At 47.6% G+C, this 14,834-nt stretch overlaps 1 protein-coding gene across 2 annotated transcripts in view; it reads left to right on the forward strand.

Annotated features, from left to right (window-relative positions):
- LDB2 (LIM domain binding 2) overlaps positions 1-14,834 on the forward strand; it is a 569,407-nt gene that overhangs the window by 461,003 nt on the left and 93,570 nt on the right. For both annotated transcript variants that reach the window (XM_069744698.1, XM_069744700.1), the window contains exon 4: positions 9,583-9,705. In XM_069744698.1, the coding sequence (XP_069600799.1) occupies positions 9,583-9,705 (123 nt within the window). The remainder of the gene's footprint in view (positions 1-9,582; positions 9,706-14,834) is intronic.

Consider the following 14,834-nt stretch of genomic DNA (forward strand, 5'->3'; position numbering starts at 1 on the left):
CCAAGCAACGAGAGCACTAACTAGAAAAACAGTCAAAAGGAACATGGTTACTCTGGAGGAGCTGCAGAGATCCACTGCTCAGGTGGGAGAATCTGTCCACAGGATAACTACTAGCCATATACTCCACAAATCTGACCTTTAAGGAAGAGTGAGAAGAAGAAAGCAATTTTTTAAAGCAAACCATATAAAGTCACGTTTTACAGTTTGCAAAAATGCATGTAAGAGATACAGCTAATGTGTGTAAGAAGGTGCTCTGTTCTGGATTCTGGTAAGACCAAAGTAAAACTTATTGTGTTCAATGCATAATGCTCTGTGAGGCAGAAAACTAACACTGCACAAGACACTGAAAACACCATCCCCACTGACAAACATGGTGGTGGCAGTATAATTATATGGGGATGTTTTCTTCAGCAAGGACAGGAAAGATGGTCAGAGTTGGTGGGAAGATGGATGGCGCTAAGTACAGGGCAACTCTGGAAGAAAACCTGTTAGTGGCTGCAAAAGACTTGAGACTTGTAGGTTCATCTTCCAACAGGACTAAACCTACTGCCAAAGCCACAATGGAATGGTTTCAATCAAAGCATATTAGCATATTCATTTGTGTGGGAATTGTCCAGTCACAGTCCAGACCTAAATCCCATTGAGAATCTATGGCAAGACTTGACAATTGGTGATCACAGACGCAATCCATCCATTCTTACTGAGCTAGAGCAAGTGTGCAAAGAAGAATGGGCAAACATTTCAGACTCTAGATGTGCAAAGCTGGTAGAGACCTACCCCAAAAGACTTGCAGAAGTAATGACAGCGAAAGGTGGTCTGCACAGTATTGACTCAGGGGGGCTGAATACAAATGCACGTCACAATTTTCACATTTATAGTTTTACATTATTTAGAAAATAATGTATCATTTACTTCACACTTCACAAATACTTGCTATTTTGTGTTGGTATATCACATAAAATCCCAATAAAATACATTCAAGTTTGTGCGTGTAATGTGGAAAAGTTCATGCGGCACGAATATATTGTTAAGGCACTGCATGTCTATATTAGGGAACAGAAATAGTTCAAAAACATCATTATAATATCTGCAAAATTTGATTTACTTCCAGGGTCAGACACAAGTGGCCCCTGTTAATGGACAGTATATGGGCTCCATACTCTCCAAAAGCTCATTACCATGGAATCATTCATTTGAACAATTCTGTGCCTAAAAAGGGGCTCTATAGCACAGGTCAAACCGGGTCCCCCAATATGGTGTCCAATTTTGCTACCCGAAAGTTATCTGTTTGACCCTTCACACCCTTTTTCATGACCTTTGGGTCAATTCCTCATCTCTTCACTTGTGGAAAATGTGGTTTCCCTGGATTCGGGAGATCTGCCCACGTTCTCTCCACCAAAAGGACTGGATCAACCAGGGGTGGGCCTCTCCTGTTGAGGGAGCCGTATTGTCTTGACTCATAAATATTCATAAATATTCATTATTTCCTTGCTCAATAAACTACAATGCATTACAAAAATACAAAGGAAACGGTTCAGAAATTGAATATTGCTGGTTGAATGCATAAGCCATTACTCGGGATCTTTACGGCTTTCTACATCTTCATCCTATAATTTGTTGTGCCTCAGTTGTATTAGAAACAATTCAAGCTAGACAGTGTATGTGTCCCTCCTAAGCTCGGTGATCGACTAGGACTAGGGAACGATTCTCTGGAAATACTTGGACATTTGGAGAGGCCATTTGTAGGAAATATATCACCTATATTATTTTAAATACTTAAAACCAGATGCTGATATACCAGCATGTGACTTTTTTCGAATCCGTTTTTATTTTCTGCTGGCATATTTTTCTATTTTCTGTAGATGATTATGGGGATAGCCATTTTGCTTACAGCAGCTGCATAGACTGATTAATATCAGAAGTATTATTAGACACGCTCAGTGATCTGCGCAGAGTTCCTCATGCAGGGACTGGGGAGGGGGTGAGCTGTGACCATCACCTTTTGTAAGCTGCTTCTGTGGGGATTCTCTGCCCCATGCTTTGTGAGTGAAATTTTTAACTGGACTGGCAGTAGCAAGCCTCAGTCTCTGTGAGGGCACTGTTAGCATTTTTTTTATGTTATTCATTTACTTCCTATTTTACCATGATTGCTCTGGTGACAGAACACCTTTAAGTCATTTTCCTATCCACGTCTAATTGCAGGAAAATTATCCTGCTCTAACCCCCATTTAGTTTCTTTTTGCAGCCCCCTAGCCCTTACTCCAACCATTTTACAGCACTGAAGTTCAGGTCTCCATTGACTTGAATAGAATTCAGAGTCTGGGGTTAAGATTGAGTCCCAACATGGACGTTTTAAAAAGTCTACCCTAACCCAGCGAACCTGAACATCCACTGGTTTGCTCCCCACTAGCTGTTAGGGGTCGAGTTCCTGCCTCTGCACAGGGGGAATCTCGGGCCATCTCCGCTGCGGTCTCCCATTCTTCTCCTGCCGCAGTGGAGCTTGCTCAGCGGAGACGTCGATCCCAGCGTCTCGCTCAGTCTGACTCTGTGCTTAGAGTTACTGTTGCGTTTCCTGCTTCTCCCATTGAAGTCAGTGCTGGGCAGCGGCGAGCGGACGCTTCTGGGGCTAAGTCCTGCTTTTCACATTCTGAGCATGCCCAGAGTAAGATCTCTCAGTGGAGATTGAGGGTCACATGATCAGATACTGCAGCTAAGGTCCTTGTAGCTGCTAGGACTAAATCCTGCTTTGCACTCTGAGCATGCCCAGGGCGAGGTCTCTCAGTGGGAGATCCAGGGTCACATGCTCAGGTGCTGCAGCACTCCATTGGTCCTTCTTTGGAAGGTCCTAAACATGCTGCAGCTATTTAAGCCTCGCATGGCCGCACGGCCATGCGCTAGTATTGTCTTTTGTAAATGTGTGTGTGTTGTGAGTGAAAGTCGTTCTTTAAAATCCCCTCCCTATTGTATGACTGCTCGCGGAAGGTGGGTGATTGCTACCTAGCGCCCGACTTAGCCATCAGCACGGTACACACATTACAGCGTCTTATTGCTGTGACCGCCAGTGCAGCGCCGTGCGCTTTCTCTGCGCTTTCCTAACCCAAGCCTGGGTGGTTAGTGGCGTCCGCCAGTGCGGCACCGCACGCACTCTCGTGCCTCTAAAATATATTCTCTTGGTGCGGTACCGCGGCCCTGTGACTCAACAGGGTTCGCTTCCTTCACACTGGGTGAAGTTAACCCAAGTGTGTATTCATATTGTACCGCCATCTCGTCCGTCTCTACTAGCAGCAGGGTTTTCACCTGCACGGTGGACCTCGGACAGCGAACGCACCTAATACCATTACACCTTATACTTGGTGCGTTCCGCCAGTCCTAACATAATACTAGCGCCAAGGTCTGGCTAGTAATGACGGACGATCAGCGTTCACAGCGGTACATCCAGCAGCTGGAGAGAAGGTTGGCGGCTCTTGAGCGTTCAACCTCAGCTGTGGATGTTACTGCTGTCGCTGTTCAGGCTGCAAGTGTGGCTGCAGCTACTTTGTCCACTGCCGCCCCTGTACCGACGCTATCTCGCCTCCCGCTACCAGAGAAATTTTCTGGTGACAGTAAGTCCTGTAGGGGTTTCGTGAGTCAGTGCTCAATACATCTCGAGCTTCTGGCCTCTCGTTTCCCTACAGAGCGGGCTAAGGTGGGCTTTATCGTATCTTTATTGTCGGACAGGGCGTTGCAGTGGGCTACGCCGCTGTGGGAGCGTGGCGATCATGTGGTGCAGAGTGCTCTGTTATTCCTGAGCACTCTGAAACAGGTCTTTTTAGGACCTCGTGTCACCCATGATACGGCGCTCCAACTGTTGGCATTGACTCAGGGCTCGTCCTTGGTCAGCCATTTTGCCGTCCACTTCCGCACCCTAGCATCTGAGCTGGAGTGGTCGGATAAGGCCCTTATTCCTATATTTTGGAGGGGCTGGCTGACCATGTTAAGGACGCCTTGGCCATTAGGGAGATTCCCGCCACACTGGAAGAGTTAATAACAGTGTCTACTCGTATTGACCTCCGTTTTCACGAGCGGAGGTTAGAGCGAGCCCAGTGTAGGCAGAGGTTTCGGCTGGCTCCCACCTTCGCGAAACCTTTAGAGTCTCCAGTCCAGGCTCCTGAGTCCCATGAGCCTATGGTAGTGTCACGAGCGGGATCTAAGTCCCGGACCGCTCGTGCACTCCAGGTTTGTCATGTTTGCCAACAGTCAGGACATCTTGCCACCAGATGTCTCCAGCGGTCGAGGAAACGTCAGCGTCTAGTGGTAGTAGGTGGAGGTGCACTAGACATGGCGACGTTTGCCTCCAAATTGTCAATAACATTAGGCTCATCCTCCCACCCAGTAGAGCTCTGCGTGGATTCTGGGGCGGAGGGCAATTTCATGTCTTCTGCCTTCGCCCAACGTTACGCAATACCCCTGGTTATGCTACCCCAACCAGTAACGGTACGAGTGGTGAATGGGTCGACACTGCCCGCACAGATAACACATCAGACCATCCCTTTTACTCTGTCCATGTCACCATCCCATCAGGAGATTATATCTTTGCTCATCATTCCTGAAGGGATTGATGAGGTCCTGTTGGGGATACCTTGGTTACGGTACCACTCTCCTCACATCGAGTGGTCCTCAGGCAGAATTCTGGGGTGGGGTGAATCATGTGGGGGTAGGTGTCACCGAGAGTGCGTTCAGGTTGCTACTACGGAGGTATCCGCAGATCTATCCTCTCTCCCCAAGCAATATTGGTCGTATGCAGACGTGTTCTCCAAAAAGGCGGCGGAGACCCTTCCGCCCCATTGCCCCTATGACTGTCCGATTGATCTCTTGCCTGGTGCTGAGCCTCCCCGGGGTCCAGTCTATCCATTATCTCTCCCGGAGACGGAGGCAATGTCTCAGTACATTCAAGAGAATCTGGCAAGAGGGTTCATCAGGAAGTCAGTGTCACCTGCTGGGGCAGGGTTCTTTTTCGTGCAGAAGAAGAATGGGGAACTACGTCCATGCATAGACTACAGGGGTCTTAACGCTATCACCGTTAAGAACAAGTATCCTTTGCCCTTGATATCTGAGCTTTTCGATAGGCTTCGGGGAGCAAGGGTGTTTACCAAACTAGATCTGCGGGGTGCTTACAACCTGATTCGCATCCGTGAGGGGGACGAATGGAAAACGGCGTTTAACACCAGAGATGGGCACTATGAGTATCTGGTGATGCCCTTCGGGCTCTGTAATGCCCCAGCCGTTTTCCAAGACTTTGTCAACGACATCTTCCGGGATATGCTTTCCACCTCGGTTGTAGTCTATCTGGATGATATTCTCATCTTTTCTCCAGATATTGACTCCCACCGGAGAGATGTTGGCAGAGTCTTCGACCTCCTACGGGCAAACTCTCTTTATGCTAAGTTGGAGAAGTGTATGTTTGAGCAGGAATCTTTACCGTTCCTGGGCTATATCATCTCCGCCCAGGGATTGGCTATGGATCCTGCCAAACTACAGGCTGTGATGGACTGGCAAGAGCCCCATTCTCTTAAGGCGGTGCAGCGCTTTATGGGGTTCATTAATTATTACCTCCAGTTCATTCCCCACTTCTCAACTCTGGTAGCCCCCTTGGTAGCCCTCACCAAGAAGGGAGCAAATCCCAAAGTGTGGTCTGAAGAGGTCTCCAGGGCCTTTTCTTCTACTAAGTCTCATTTTGCTAGCGCTCCCATCCTACATCGTCCCGATGTCAATAAGCCGTTTATAATGGAGGTGGATGCCTCTTCCGTTGGTGCTGGAGCAGTCCTCTTCCAAAAAGATGCTCAAGGTCGGAAGCATCCGTGCTTCTTCTTCTCCAAGACCTTCACACCAGCGGAGAGGAATTATTCCATCGGGGACAGGGAGTTGCTAGTGATGAAATTGGCTTTCTCAGAGTGGAGACATCTCTTGGAGGGGGCTCGTTTTCCCTTTCAAGTTTTCACAGACCACAAAAATTTGCTATATTTGCAAACAGCCCAGCGGCTAAATTCTCACCAGGCCAGATGGTCCTTATTCTTCTCCCGATTCCACTTCACCCTCCATTATCTCGCTGGGGAGAAGAACATTCGAGCTGATGCCCTTTCTCGCTCTGTTGTGTCATCTGAGGAGGAGGAAGGAGAGCCTCGGCTTATTGTTCCTTCTGAGAGCTTGAGAACCGTGGCTCCGGTGTCGCTTGAGTCTGTGCCTCCGGGCAAGACTTTTGTGCCCATAAATTTGCGACCGGAGGTTCTCTCTTGGGCTCATTCCTCCAGGGTGGGTGGACACTTTGGGACAAAAAGGACATCTGAGCTGCTGGCGAGGACGTACTGGTGGCCGCATATGCTCCGAGATGTCAGAGATTACGTTCTGGCGTGTGTCTCATGCGCCAAAAATAAGTCTCCTCGACAACGGCCGTCTGGGTTACTCTATCCCTTGCCGGTGGCAGACAGGCCCTGGGAGATGGTCGGGATGGACTTTGTAGTGGGTTTGCCCAAGTCTCGCGGCTGTACCGTCATTTGGGTTATTACCGATCATTTCTCGAAAATGGTGCATTTGGTGCCGCTCCCACGGTTACCTTCTGCACGGGCCTTGGCAGCGTTGTTCATAAGACACATCTTCCGCCTACACGGCATGCCAGACAAAATTGTCAGTGACCGGGGTCCCCAGTTTGCGTCTCGGTTCTGGAGAGAGCTTTGTCGTCTTCTCAGCATTGAGTTAAATCTCTCTTCCGCATATCATCCCGAGACGAATGGGTTGGTAGAGAGGGCCAATCAGACTCTGGTCACATATCTATGACATTTTGTTTCTGCCAGGCAGGATGACTGGGCATCTTTATTACCATGGGCAGACTTCGCCTTTAATAACGCTGTAGCCTCCACTGGTCAGACTCCTTTCCTCCTTAATTACGGCCAGCATCCGCGGGTTCCTGTGCCTATGCCCGTGTCCTCTGCTGACTCCAGGGTGGCAGACTGGGCAGTGGGGGCACGGGACATTTGGGACCGCACTCAGGATGCCATTCGGGCCTCAAAGGAGAGAATGAGGTCCTCCGCCGATGCACATCGGCGCCCTGCCCCGACCTTTGCTCCTGGCGATTTAGTGTGGCTCTCCGCCCGTAACATCAGGCTGTGTGTAGAGTCCACTAAGTTTGCACCTCGCTACTTGGGTCCCTTCAAGGTCCTCGAACAGGTTAATCCTGTGGTCTACCGTCTGGCCCTTCCTCCACGCCTTGGTATCACCGACACCTTTCATGTGTCCCTCCTTAAGCCCGTATACATGTCCCGGCTTTCTGAGTCATCTGCCGGGACATCGGGTTCGTCTACGGATGATTACGAGGTGAACGCTATTTTGGGGTACAAGGTGGTACGTGGTAAAAAATTCTATTTGGTGGATTGGAAGGGTTATGGCCCTGAGGACAGGTCCTGGGAGCCTGCTGAGCACATTCAGGCTCCGCAGCTCATTGCTGCCTTCGAACGTAGCGAGGCCCAAGGAGGGGGGGCCCTAGAGGGGGGGGGTAATGTTAGGGGTCGAGTTCCTGCCTCTGCACAGGGGGAATCTCGGGCCATCTCCGCTGCGGTCTCCCATTCTTCTCCTGCCGCAGTGGAGCTTGCTCAGCGGAGACGTCGATCCCAGCGTCTCGCTCAGTCTGACTCTGTGCTTAGAGTTACTGCTGCGTTTCCTGCTTCTCCCATTGAAGTCATTGCTGGGCAGCGGCGAGCGGACGCTTCTGGGGCTAAGTCCTGCTTTTCACATTCTGAGCATGCCCAGAGTAAGATCTCTCAGTGGAGATCGAGGGTCACATGATCAGATACTGCAGCTAAGGTCCTTGTAGCTGCTAGGACTAAATCCTGCTTTGCACTCTGAGCATGCCCAGGGCGAGATCTCTCAGTGGGAGATCCAGGGTCACATGCTCAGGTGCTGCAGCACTCCATTGGTCCTTCTTTGGAAGGTCCTAAACATGCTGCAGCTATTTAAGCCTCGCATGGCCGCACGGCCATGCGCTAGTATTGTCTTTTGTAAATGTGTGTGTGTTGTGAGTGAAAGTCGTTCTTTAAAATCCCCTCCCTATTGTATGACTGCTCGCGGAAGGTGGGTGATTGCTACCTAGCACGGTACACACATTACAGCGTCTTATTGCTGTGACCGCCAGTGCGGCGCCGTGCGCTTTCTCTGCGCTTTCCTAACCCAAGCCTGGGTGGTTAGTGGCGTCCGCCAGTGCGGCAGCGCACGCACTCTCGTGCCTCTAAAATATATTCTCTTGGTGCGGTACCGCGGCCCTGTGACTCAACAGGGTTCGCTTCCTTCACACTGGGTGAAGTTAACACAAGTGTGTATTCATATTGTACCGCCATCTCGTCCGTCTCTACTAGCAGCAGGGTTTTCACCTGCACGGTGGACCTCGGACGGCGAACGCACCTAATACCATTACACCTTATACTTGGTGCGTTCCGCCAGTCCTAACACTAGCTGACAACATATTGCAACATCAATCTTTATCCATTCCACAAGAATGGCCTCTTTCAGATCATGAATGCTGCATGGAGAGTGATGACAACTTGTCTCTTCAGAATTCCCCATAGATGTTCAGTTGGGTTCAGATCAGAAGACACTTGTTCACTGAACCACTTTCACCCTGCTCCTCTTCAGAAATGCAACAGTGGCATTAGACGTGTATTTTGGATCATTGTAATGTTGGAAAAGTGCACATCTACTAAAGACACAGAGTAATGGCAGCATCTTCTCTTTCAAAATAGAGCAGTATATTTGTGAATTCATGATACAATCAATGAAATGTAGCTCTCCGACACCGACAGCTCTCATGCAGCCCCAATTAAGAACACTGACACCACCATGTTTCACTGTAGGCACCATGCATTTAGAAAAATTAATTAAAAAAATGCATGGTGCCTATAGTGAAACATGGTGGTCACAGTGTCCTCACGTGGGGCTGCATTCGTGCTACTGGTGTTGGGGAGCTGCATTTTATTGATGGTATCATGAATTCACAGATGTGCTGCTCTATATTGAAAGATAAGAATCCACCATCACTCAGTACCCTTGGTAGATCTGCACTTTTTCTAAATGCCTGAAACGTAACCTTGTAAAAATTTTGGAAATTGTCCTTGTCTTCAGCGATATATTAATTATATTAATTAAAATCTTACTTTTTAAAGGGGGTGTCCTCATTCATGCTGAGCACTGTGTGTATGTACAGTATACTATAGGTGCAACCCTTTGTTGTTATCCAGCCTTGAATAAGAGAACTGCTGAAAAGCGTTCTGTACAGAACAGGAAGTATGAGTCCAATATTATGCTTAATGGTCAGAAGGAAAACAAAAAAGACTTTAAGATTTTAGTTTTAAGATAAATTCTATTATGGAAAATTTAACCTGATTTGACCATATTGTCTGCAGAACTAGCTGGAGTATGATCCCCTCTCTTTGGTCTTTGCCTAATAAGCAACCAGTGGTTTGCCAAGAAAAGACCATAACATTCCAATATTATTGTCATCTTTTCTTGGCAGCACTTGGCAATCATGGAAGTAAATGTTCCTTTTGTTCCTCCTCCTAGGTATGCACTGAAGGTCGCCTCATCCTGGAGTTCACATTTGATGATCTCATGAGAATTAAGACATGGCACTTTACCATTAGACAATACAGAGAATTAGTACCTCGCAGCATACTCGCCATGCACGTAAGTACCTCATTAAATTACAAATTAGGAACCTATATAATTGCTACGTATAATGCTTAAGGTCTTGGTCCTGAGCTCAAACTAAAACAACAGATACTGTACCCTCTGAATTTTCCTATTTCCGTTTATGAAGACTGACAATCTAAACTCCATCCAAACTATTCCACTAAATTGACTGCAAAATCGGAGGTAAATACCTAATATTTTTTTTTACCTTTTTGGCATTGTTACCTACTTTTTGGTACCTGTTGTGAATTCTGTGGCAGAGCTCCCTCCTGTGGTCACAAGTGGTACTTCGGCTGATTCTCTCTTTGAGCTTCCGTTGGTGGAGGAATGTGGTACTGCGGCTTCTGGGTTTCCTTCCTCAGGTGATGTGGTGAGGTCGTTAGGTGCTGCTCTATTTAACTCCACCTAGTGCTTTGATCCTGGCCTCCAGTCAATGTTCTAGTATTGGACCTGTTTCCTCCTGGATCGTTCCTGTGGCCTGCTTCTCTGCATAGCTAAGTTCCGCTTTGCTATTTTGTTTGCTGTTTTTTTCTGTCCAGCTTGTCTATTTGTTTTTTCCTGCTTGCTGGAAGCTCTGGGACGCAGAGGGTGTACCTCCGTGCCGTTAGTTCGGTACGGAGGGTCTTTTTGCCCCCTTTGCGTGGTTTTTGTAGGGTTTTGTGTTGACCGCAAAGTTACCTTTCCTATCCTCGCTCTGTTCAGAAAGTCGGGCCTCACTTTGCTAAATCTATTTCATCTCTACGTTTGTCTTTTCATCTTAACTCACAGTCATTATATGTGGGGGCTGCCTTTTCCTTTGGGGTATTTCTCTGAGGCAAGGTAGGCTTATTTTCTATCTTCAGGCTAGCTAGTTTCTCAGGCTGTGCCGAGTTGCATAGGGAGCGTTAGGCGCAATCCACGGCTGCCTCTAGTGTGGTTGGAGAGGATTAGGGATTGCGGTCAGCAGAGTTCCCACGTCTCAGAGCTTGTTCTATGTTTTTGGGTTATTGTCAGGTCACTGTATGTGCTCTGAACTCTATGTCCATTGTGGTACTGAATTACCTTATCATAACAGTACTGGAGGCCCAAAGTACTAATGATTCTCAATAGAGGGAAAAAAGAAGTTCTGAGACCATTTTTTTTCTCTGCACTGTGTTTTGCCTTTTTTTTCCCCTACACATTTGGGTGGTTCAGGACACAGGTGTAGCGATGGACATTAAAGGTCTGTCTTCATGTGTGGATCAGCTCACGGCAAGAGTACAAAATATTCAAGACTTTGTGGTTCAGAATTCTATGTTAGAACCGAGAATTCCTATTCCTGATTTGTTTTTTGGAGATAGAACTAAATTTCTGAGTTTCAAAAATAATTGTAAACTATTTCTGGCTTTGAAACCTCGCTCCTCTGGTGACCCAGTTCAACAAGTTAGGATCATTATTTCTTTTTTACATGGCGACCCTCAGGACTGGGCATTTTCTCTTGCGTCAGGAGATCCTGCATTAAGTAATATCGATGCGTTTTTCCTGGCACTCAGATTGCTGTACGATGAACCTAATTCAGTGGATCAGGCAGAGAAAAATTTGCTGGCTCTGTGTCAGGGTCAGGATGAGATAGAGGTATATTGTCAGAAATTTAGAAAGTGGTCCGTACTCACTCAATGGAATGAAGGTGCTCTCGCAGCTATTTTCAGAAAAGGTCTCTCTGAAGCCCTTAAGGATGTCATGGTGGGATTTCCTATGCCTGCTGGTCTGAATGAGTCTATGTCTTTGGCCATTCAGATCGGTCGACGCTTGCATGAGCGTAAATCTGTGCACCATTTGGCGGTATTACCTGAGCTTAAACCTGAGCCTATGCAGTGTGATAGGACTTTGACCAGAGTTGAACGGCAAGAACACAGACTTCTGAATGGGCTGTGTTTCTACTGTGGTGATTCCACTCATGCTATCTCTGATTGTCCTAAGCGCACTAAGCGGTTCGCTAGGTCTGCCACCATTGGTACGGTACAGTCAAAATTTCTTCTGTCCGTTATCTTGATCTGCTCTTTGTCATCGTATTCTGTCATGGCATTTGTGGATTCAGGCGCTGCCCTGAATTTGATGGACTTGGAGTATGCTAGGCGTTGTGGGTTTTTCTTGGAGCACTTGCAGTGTCCTATTCCATTGAGAGGAATTGATGCTACGACTTTGGCCAAGAATAAGCCTCAGTACTGGACCCAGCTGACCATGTGCATGGCTCCTGCACATCAGGAGGCTATTCGCTTTCTGGTGTTGCATAATCTGCATGATGTGGTCGTGTTGGGGTTGCCATGGCTACAAGTCCATAATCCAGTATTAGATTGGAAATCCATGTCTGTGTCCAGCTGGGGTTGTCAGGGGGTACATGGTGATGTCCCATTTCTGACTATTTCGTCATCCACCCCTTCTGAGGTTCCAGAGTTCTTGTCTGATTACCGGGATGTATTTGATGAGCCTAAGTCCGATACCCTACCTCCGCATAGGGATTGTGACTGTGCTATCGATTTGATTCCTGGTAGTAAATTCCCAAAAGGTCGACTGTTTAATTTATCTGTGCCTGAGCACGCCGCTATGCGGAGTTATGTGAAGGAGTCCTTGGAGAAGGGGCATATTCGCCCGTCATCGTCGCCATTAGGAGCTGGGTTCTTTTTTGTAGCCAAGAAGGATGGTTCACTGAGACCTTGTATAGATTACCGCCTTCTAAATAAGATCACGGTTATATTTCAGTACCCCTTGCCGTTGTTATCTGATTTGTTTGCCCGGATTAAGGGGGCTAGTTGGTTCACCAAGATAGATCTTCGTGGTGCGTATAATCTTGTGCGTATTAAGCGAGGCGATGAATGGAAAACTGCATTTAATACGCCCGAGGGCCATTTTGAGTATCTAGTAATGCCATTCGGACTTGCCAATGCTCCATCAGTGTTTCAGTCCTTTATGCATGACATCTGCCGAGAGTACCTGGATAAATTCCTGATTGTGTACTTGGATGACATTTTGATCTTCTCGGATGATTGGGAGTCTCATGTGAAGCAGGTCAGAACGGTGTTTCAGGTCCTGCGTGCTAATTCTTTGTTTGTGAAGGGATCAAAGTGTCTCTTTGGTGTTCAGAAGGTTTCATTTTTGGGGTTCATCTTTTCCCCTTCTACTATCGAGATGGACCCTGTTAAGGTCCAAGCCATCCATGATTGGACTCAGCCGACATCTCTGAAAAGTCTGTAAAAGTTCCTGGGCTTTGCTAATTTTTATCGTCGCTTCATCTGCAATTTTTCTAGTATTGCTAAACCATTGACCGATTTGACCAAGAAGGGTGCTGATGTGGTCAATTGGTCTTTTGCTGCTGTGGAAGCTTTTCAAGAGTTGAAGCGTCGTTTTTCTTCTGCCCCTGTGTTGTGTCAACCAGATGTTTCGCTTCCGTTCCAGGTCGAGGTTGATGCTTCTGAGATTGGAGCAGGGGCTGTTTTGTCGCAGAGAAGTTCTGATTGCTCGGTGATGAAACCATGCGCCTTCTTTTCCAGGAAGTTTTCGCCTGCTGAGCGAAATTATGATGTGGGCAATCGAGAGTTGCTGGCCATGAAGTGGGCATTCGAGGAGTGGCGTCATTGGCTTGAAGGAGCTAAGCATCGCGTGGTGGTCTTGACTGATCATAAGAACTTGACTTATCTCGAGTCTGCCAAGCGGTTGAATCCTAGACAGGCTCGTTGGTCGCTGTTTTTTGCCCGTTTTGACTTTGTGATTTCGTACCTTCCGGGCTCTAAAAATGTGAAGGCGGATGCTCTGTCTAGGAGTTTTGTGCCCGACTCTCCGGGTTTATCTGAGCCGGCGGGTATCCTCAAAGAGGGAGTAATTGTGTCTGCCATCTCCCCTGATTTGCGGCGGGTGCTGCAAAAATTTCAGGCTAATAAACCTGATCGTTGCCCAGCGGAGAAACTGTTTGTCCCTGATAGGTGGACGAATAAAGTTATCTCTGAGGTTCATTGTTCGGTGTTGGCTGGTCATCCTGGAATCTTTGGTACGAGAGAGTTAGCGGCTAGATCCTTTTGGTGGCCATCTCTGTCGCGGGATGTGCGTTCTTTTGTGCAGTCCTGTGGGATTTGTGCTCGGGCTAAGCCCTGCTGTTCTCGTGCCAGTGGGTTGCTTTTGCCCTTGCCGGTCCCGAAGAGGCCTTGGACACATATCTCTATGGATTTTATTTCAGATCTTCCCGTCTCTCAAAAGATGTCAGTCATTTGGGTGGTCTGTGATCGCTTCTCTAACATGGTCCATTTGGTACCCTTGTCTAAATTACCTTCCTCCTCTGATTTGGTGCCATTGTTCTTCCAGCATGTGGTTCGTTTACATGCCATTCCAGAGAATATCGTTTCTGACAGAGGTTCCCAGTTTGTTTCGAGGTTTTGGCGAGCCTTTTGTGGTAGGATGGGCATTGACTTGTCTTTTTCCTCGGCTTTCCATCCTCAGACTAATGGCCAGACCGAACGAACCAATCAGACCTTGGAAACATATCTGAGATGCTTTGTTTCTGCTGATCAGGATGACTGGGTGTCCTTTTTGCCTTTGGCTGAGTTCGCCCTTAATAATCGGGCCAGCTTGGCTACCTTGGTTTCGCCGTTTTTCTGCAACTCTGGGTTTCATCCTCGTTTCTCTTCAGGGCAGGTTGAGTCTTCGGACTGTCCTGGTGTTGATACTGTGGTGGACAGGTTGCAGCAGATTTGGACTCATGTAGTGGACAATTTGACCTTGTCCCAGGAGAAGGTTCAACGTTTCGCTAATCGCAGACGCTGTGTGGGTCCCCGACTTCGTGTTGGGGATTTGGTTTGGTTATCTTCTCGTCATATTCCTATGAAGGTTTCCTCTCCTAAGTTTAAACCTCGTTTCATTGGTCCGTATAGGATTTCTGAGGTTCTTAATCCTGTGTCTTTTCCTCTGACCCTTCCAGATTCTTTTTCCATACATAACGTATTCCATAGGTCATTGTTGCGGAGATACGTGGCACCTATGGTTCCATCTGTTGATCCTCCTGCCCCGGTTTTGGTGGAGGGGGAGTTGGAGTATATTGTGGAGAAGATTTTGGATTCTCGTGTTTCAAGACGGAAACTCCAGTATCTGGTTAAGTGGAAGGGTTATGCTCAGGAAGA

The sequence above is a fragment of the Ranitomeya imitator genome, chromosome 1 (assembly GCF_032444005.1).
Source record: "Ranitomeya imitator isolate aRanImi1 chromosome 1, aRanImi1.pri, whole genome shotgun sequence".
Taxonomy (NCBI): Eukaryota; Metazoa; Chordata; class Amphibia; order Anura; family Dendrobatidae; genus Ranitomeya; species Ranitomeya imitator.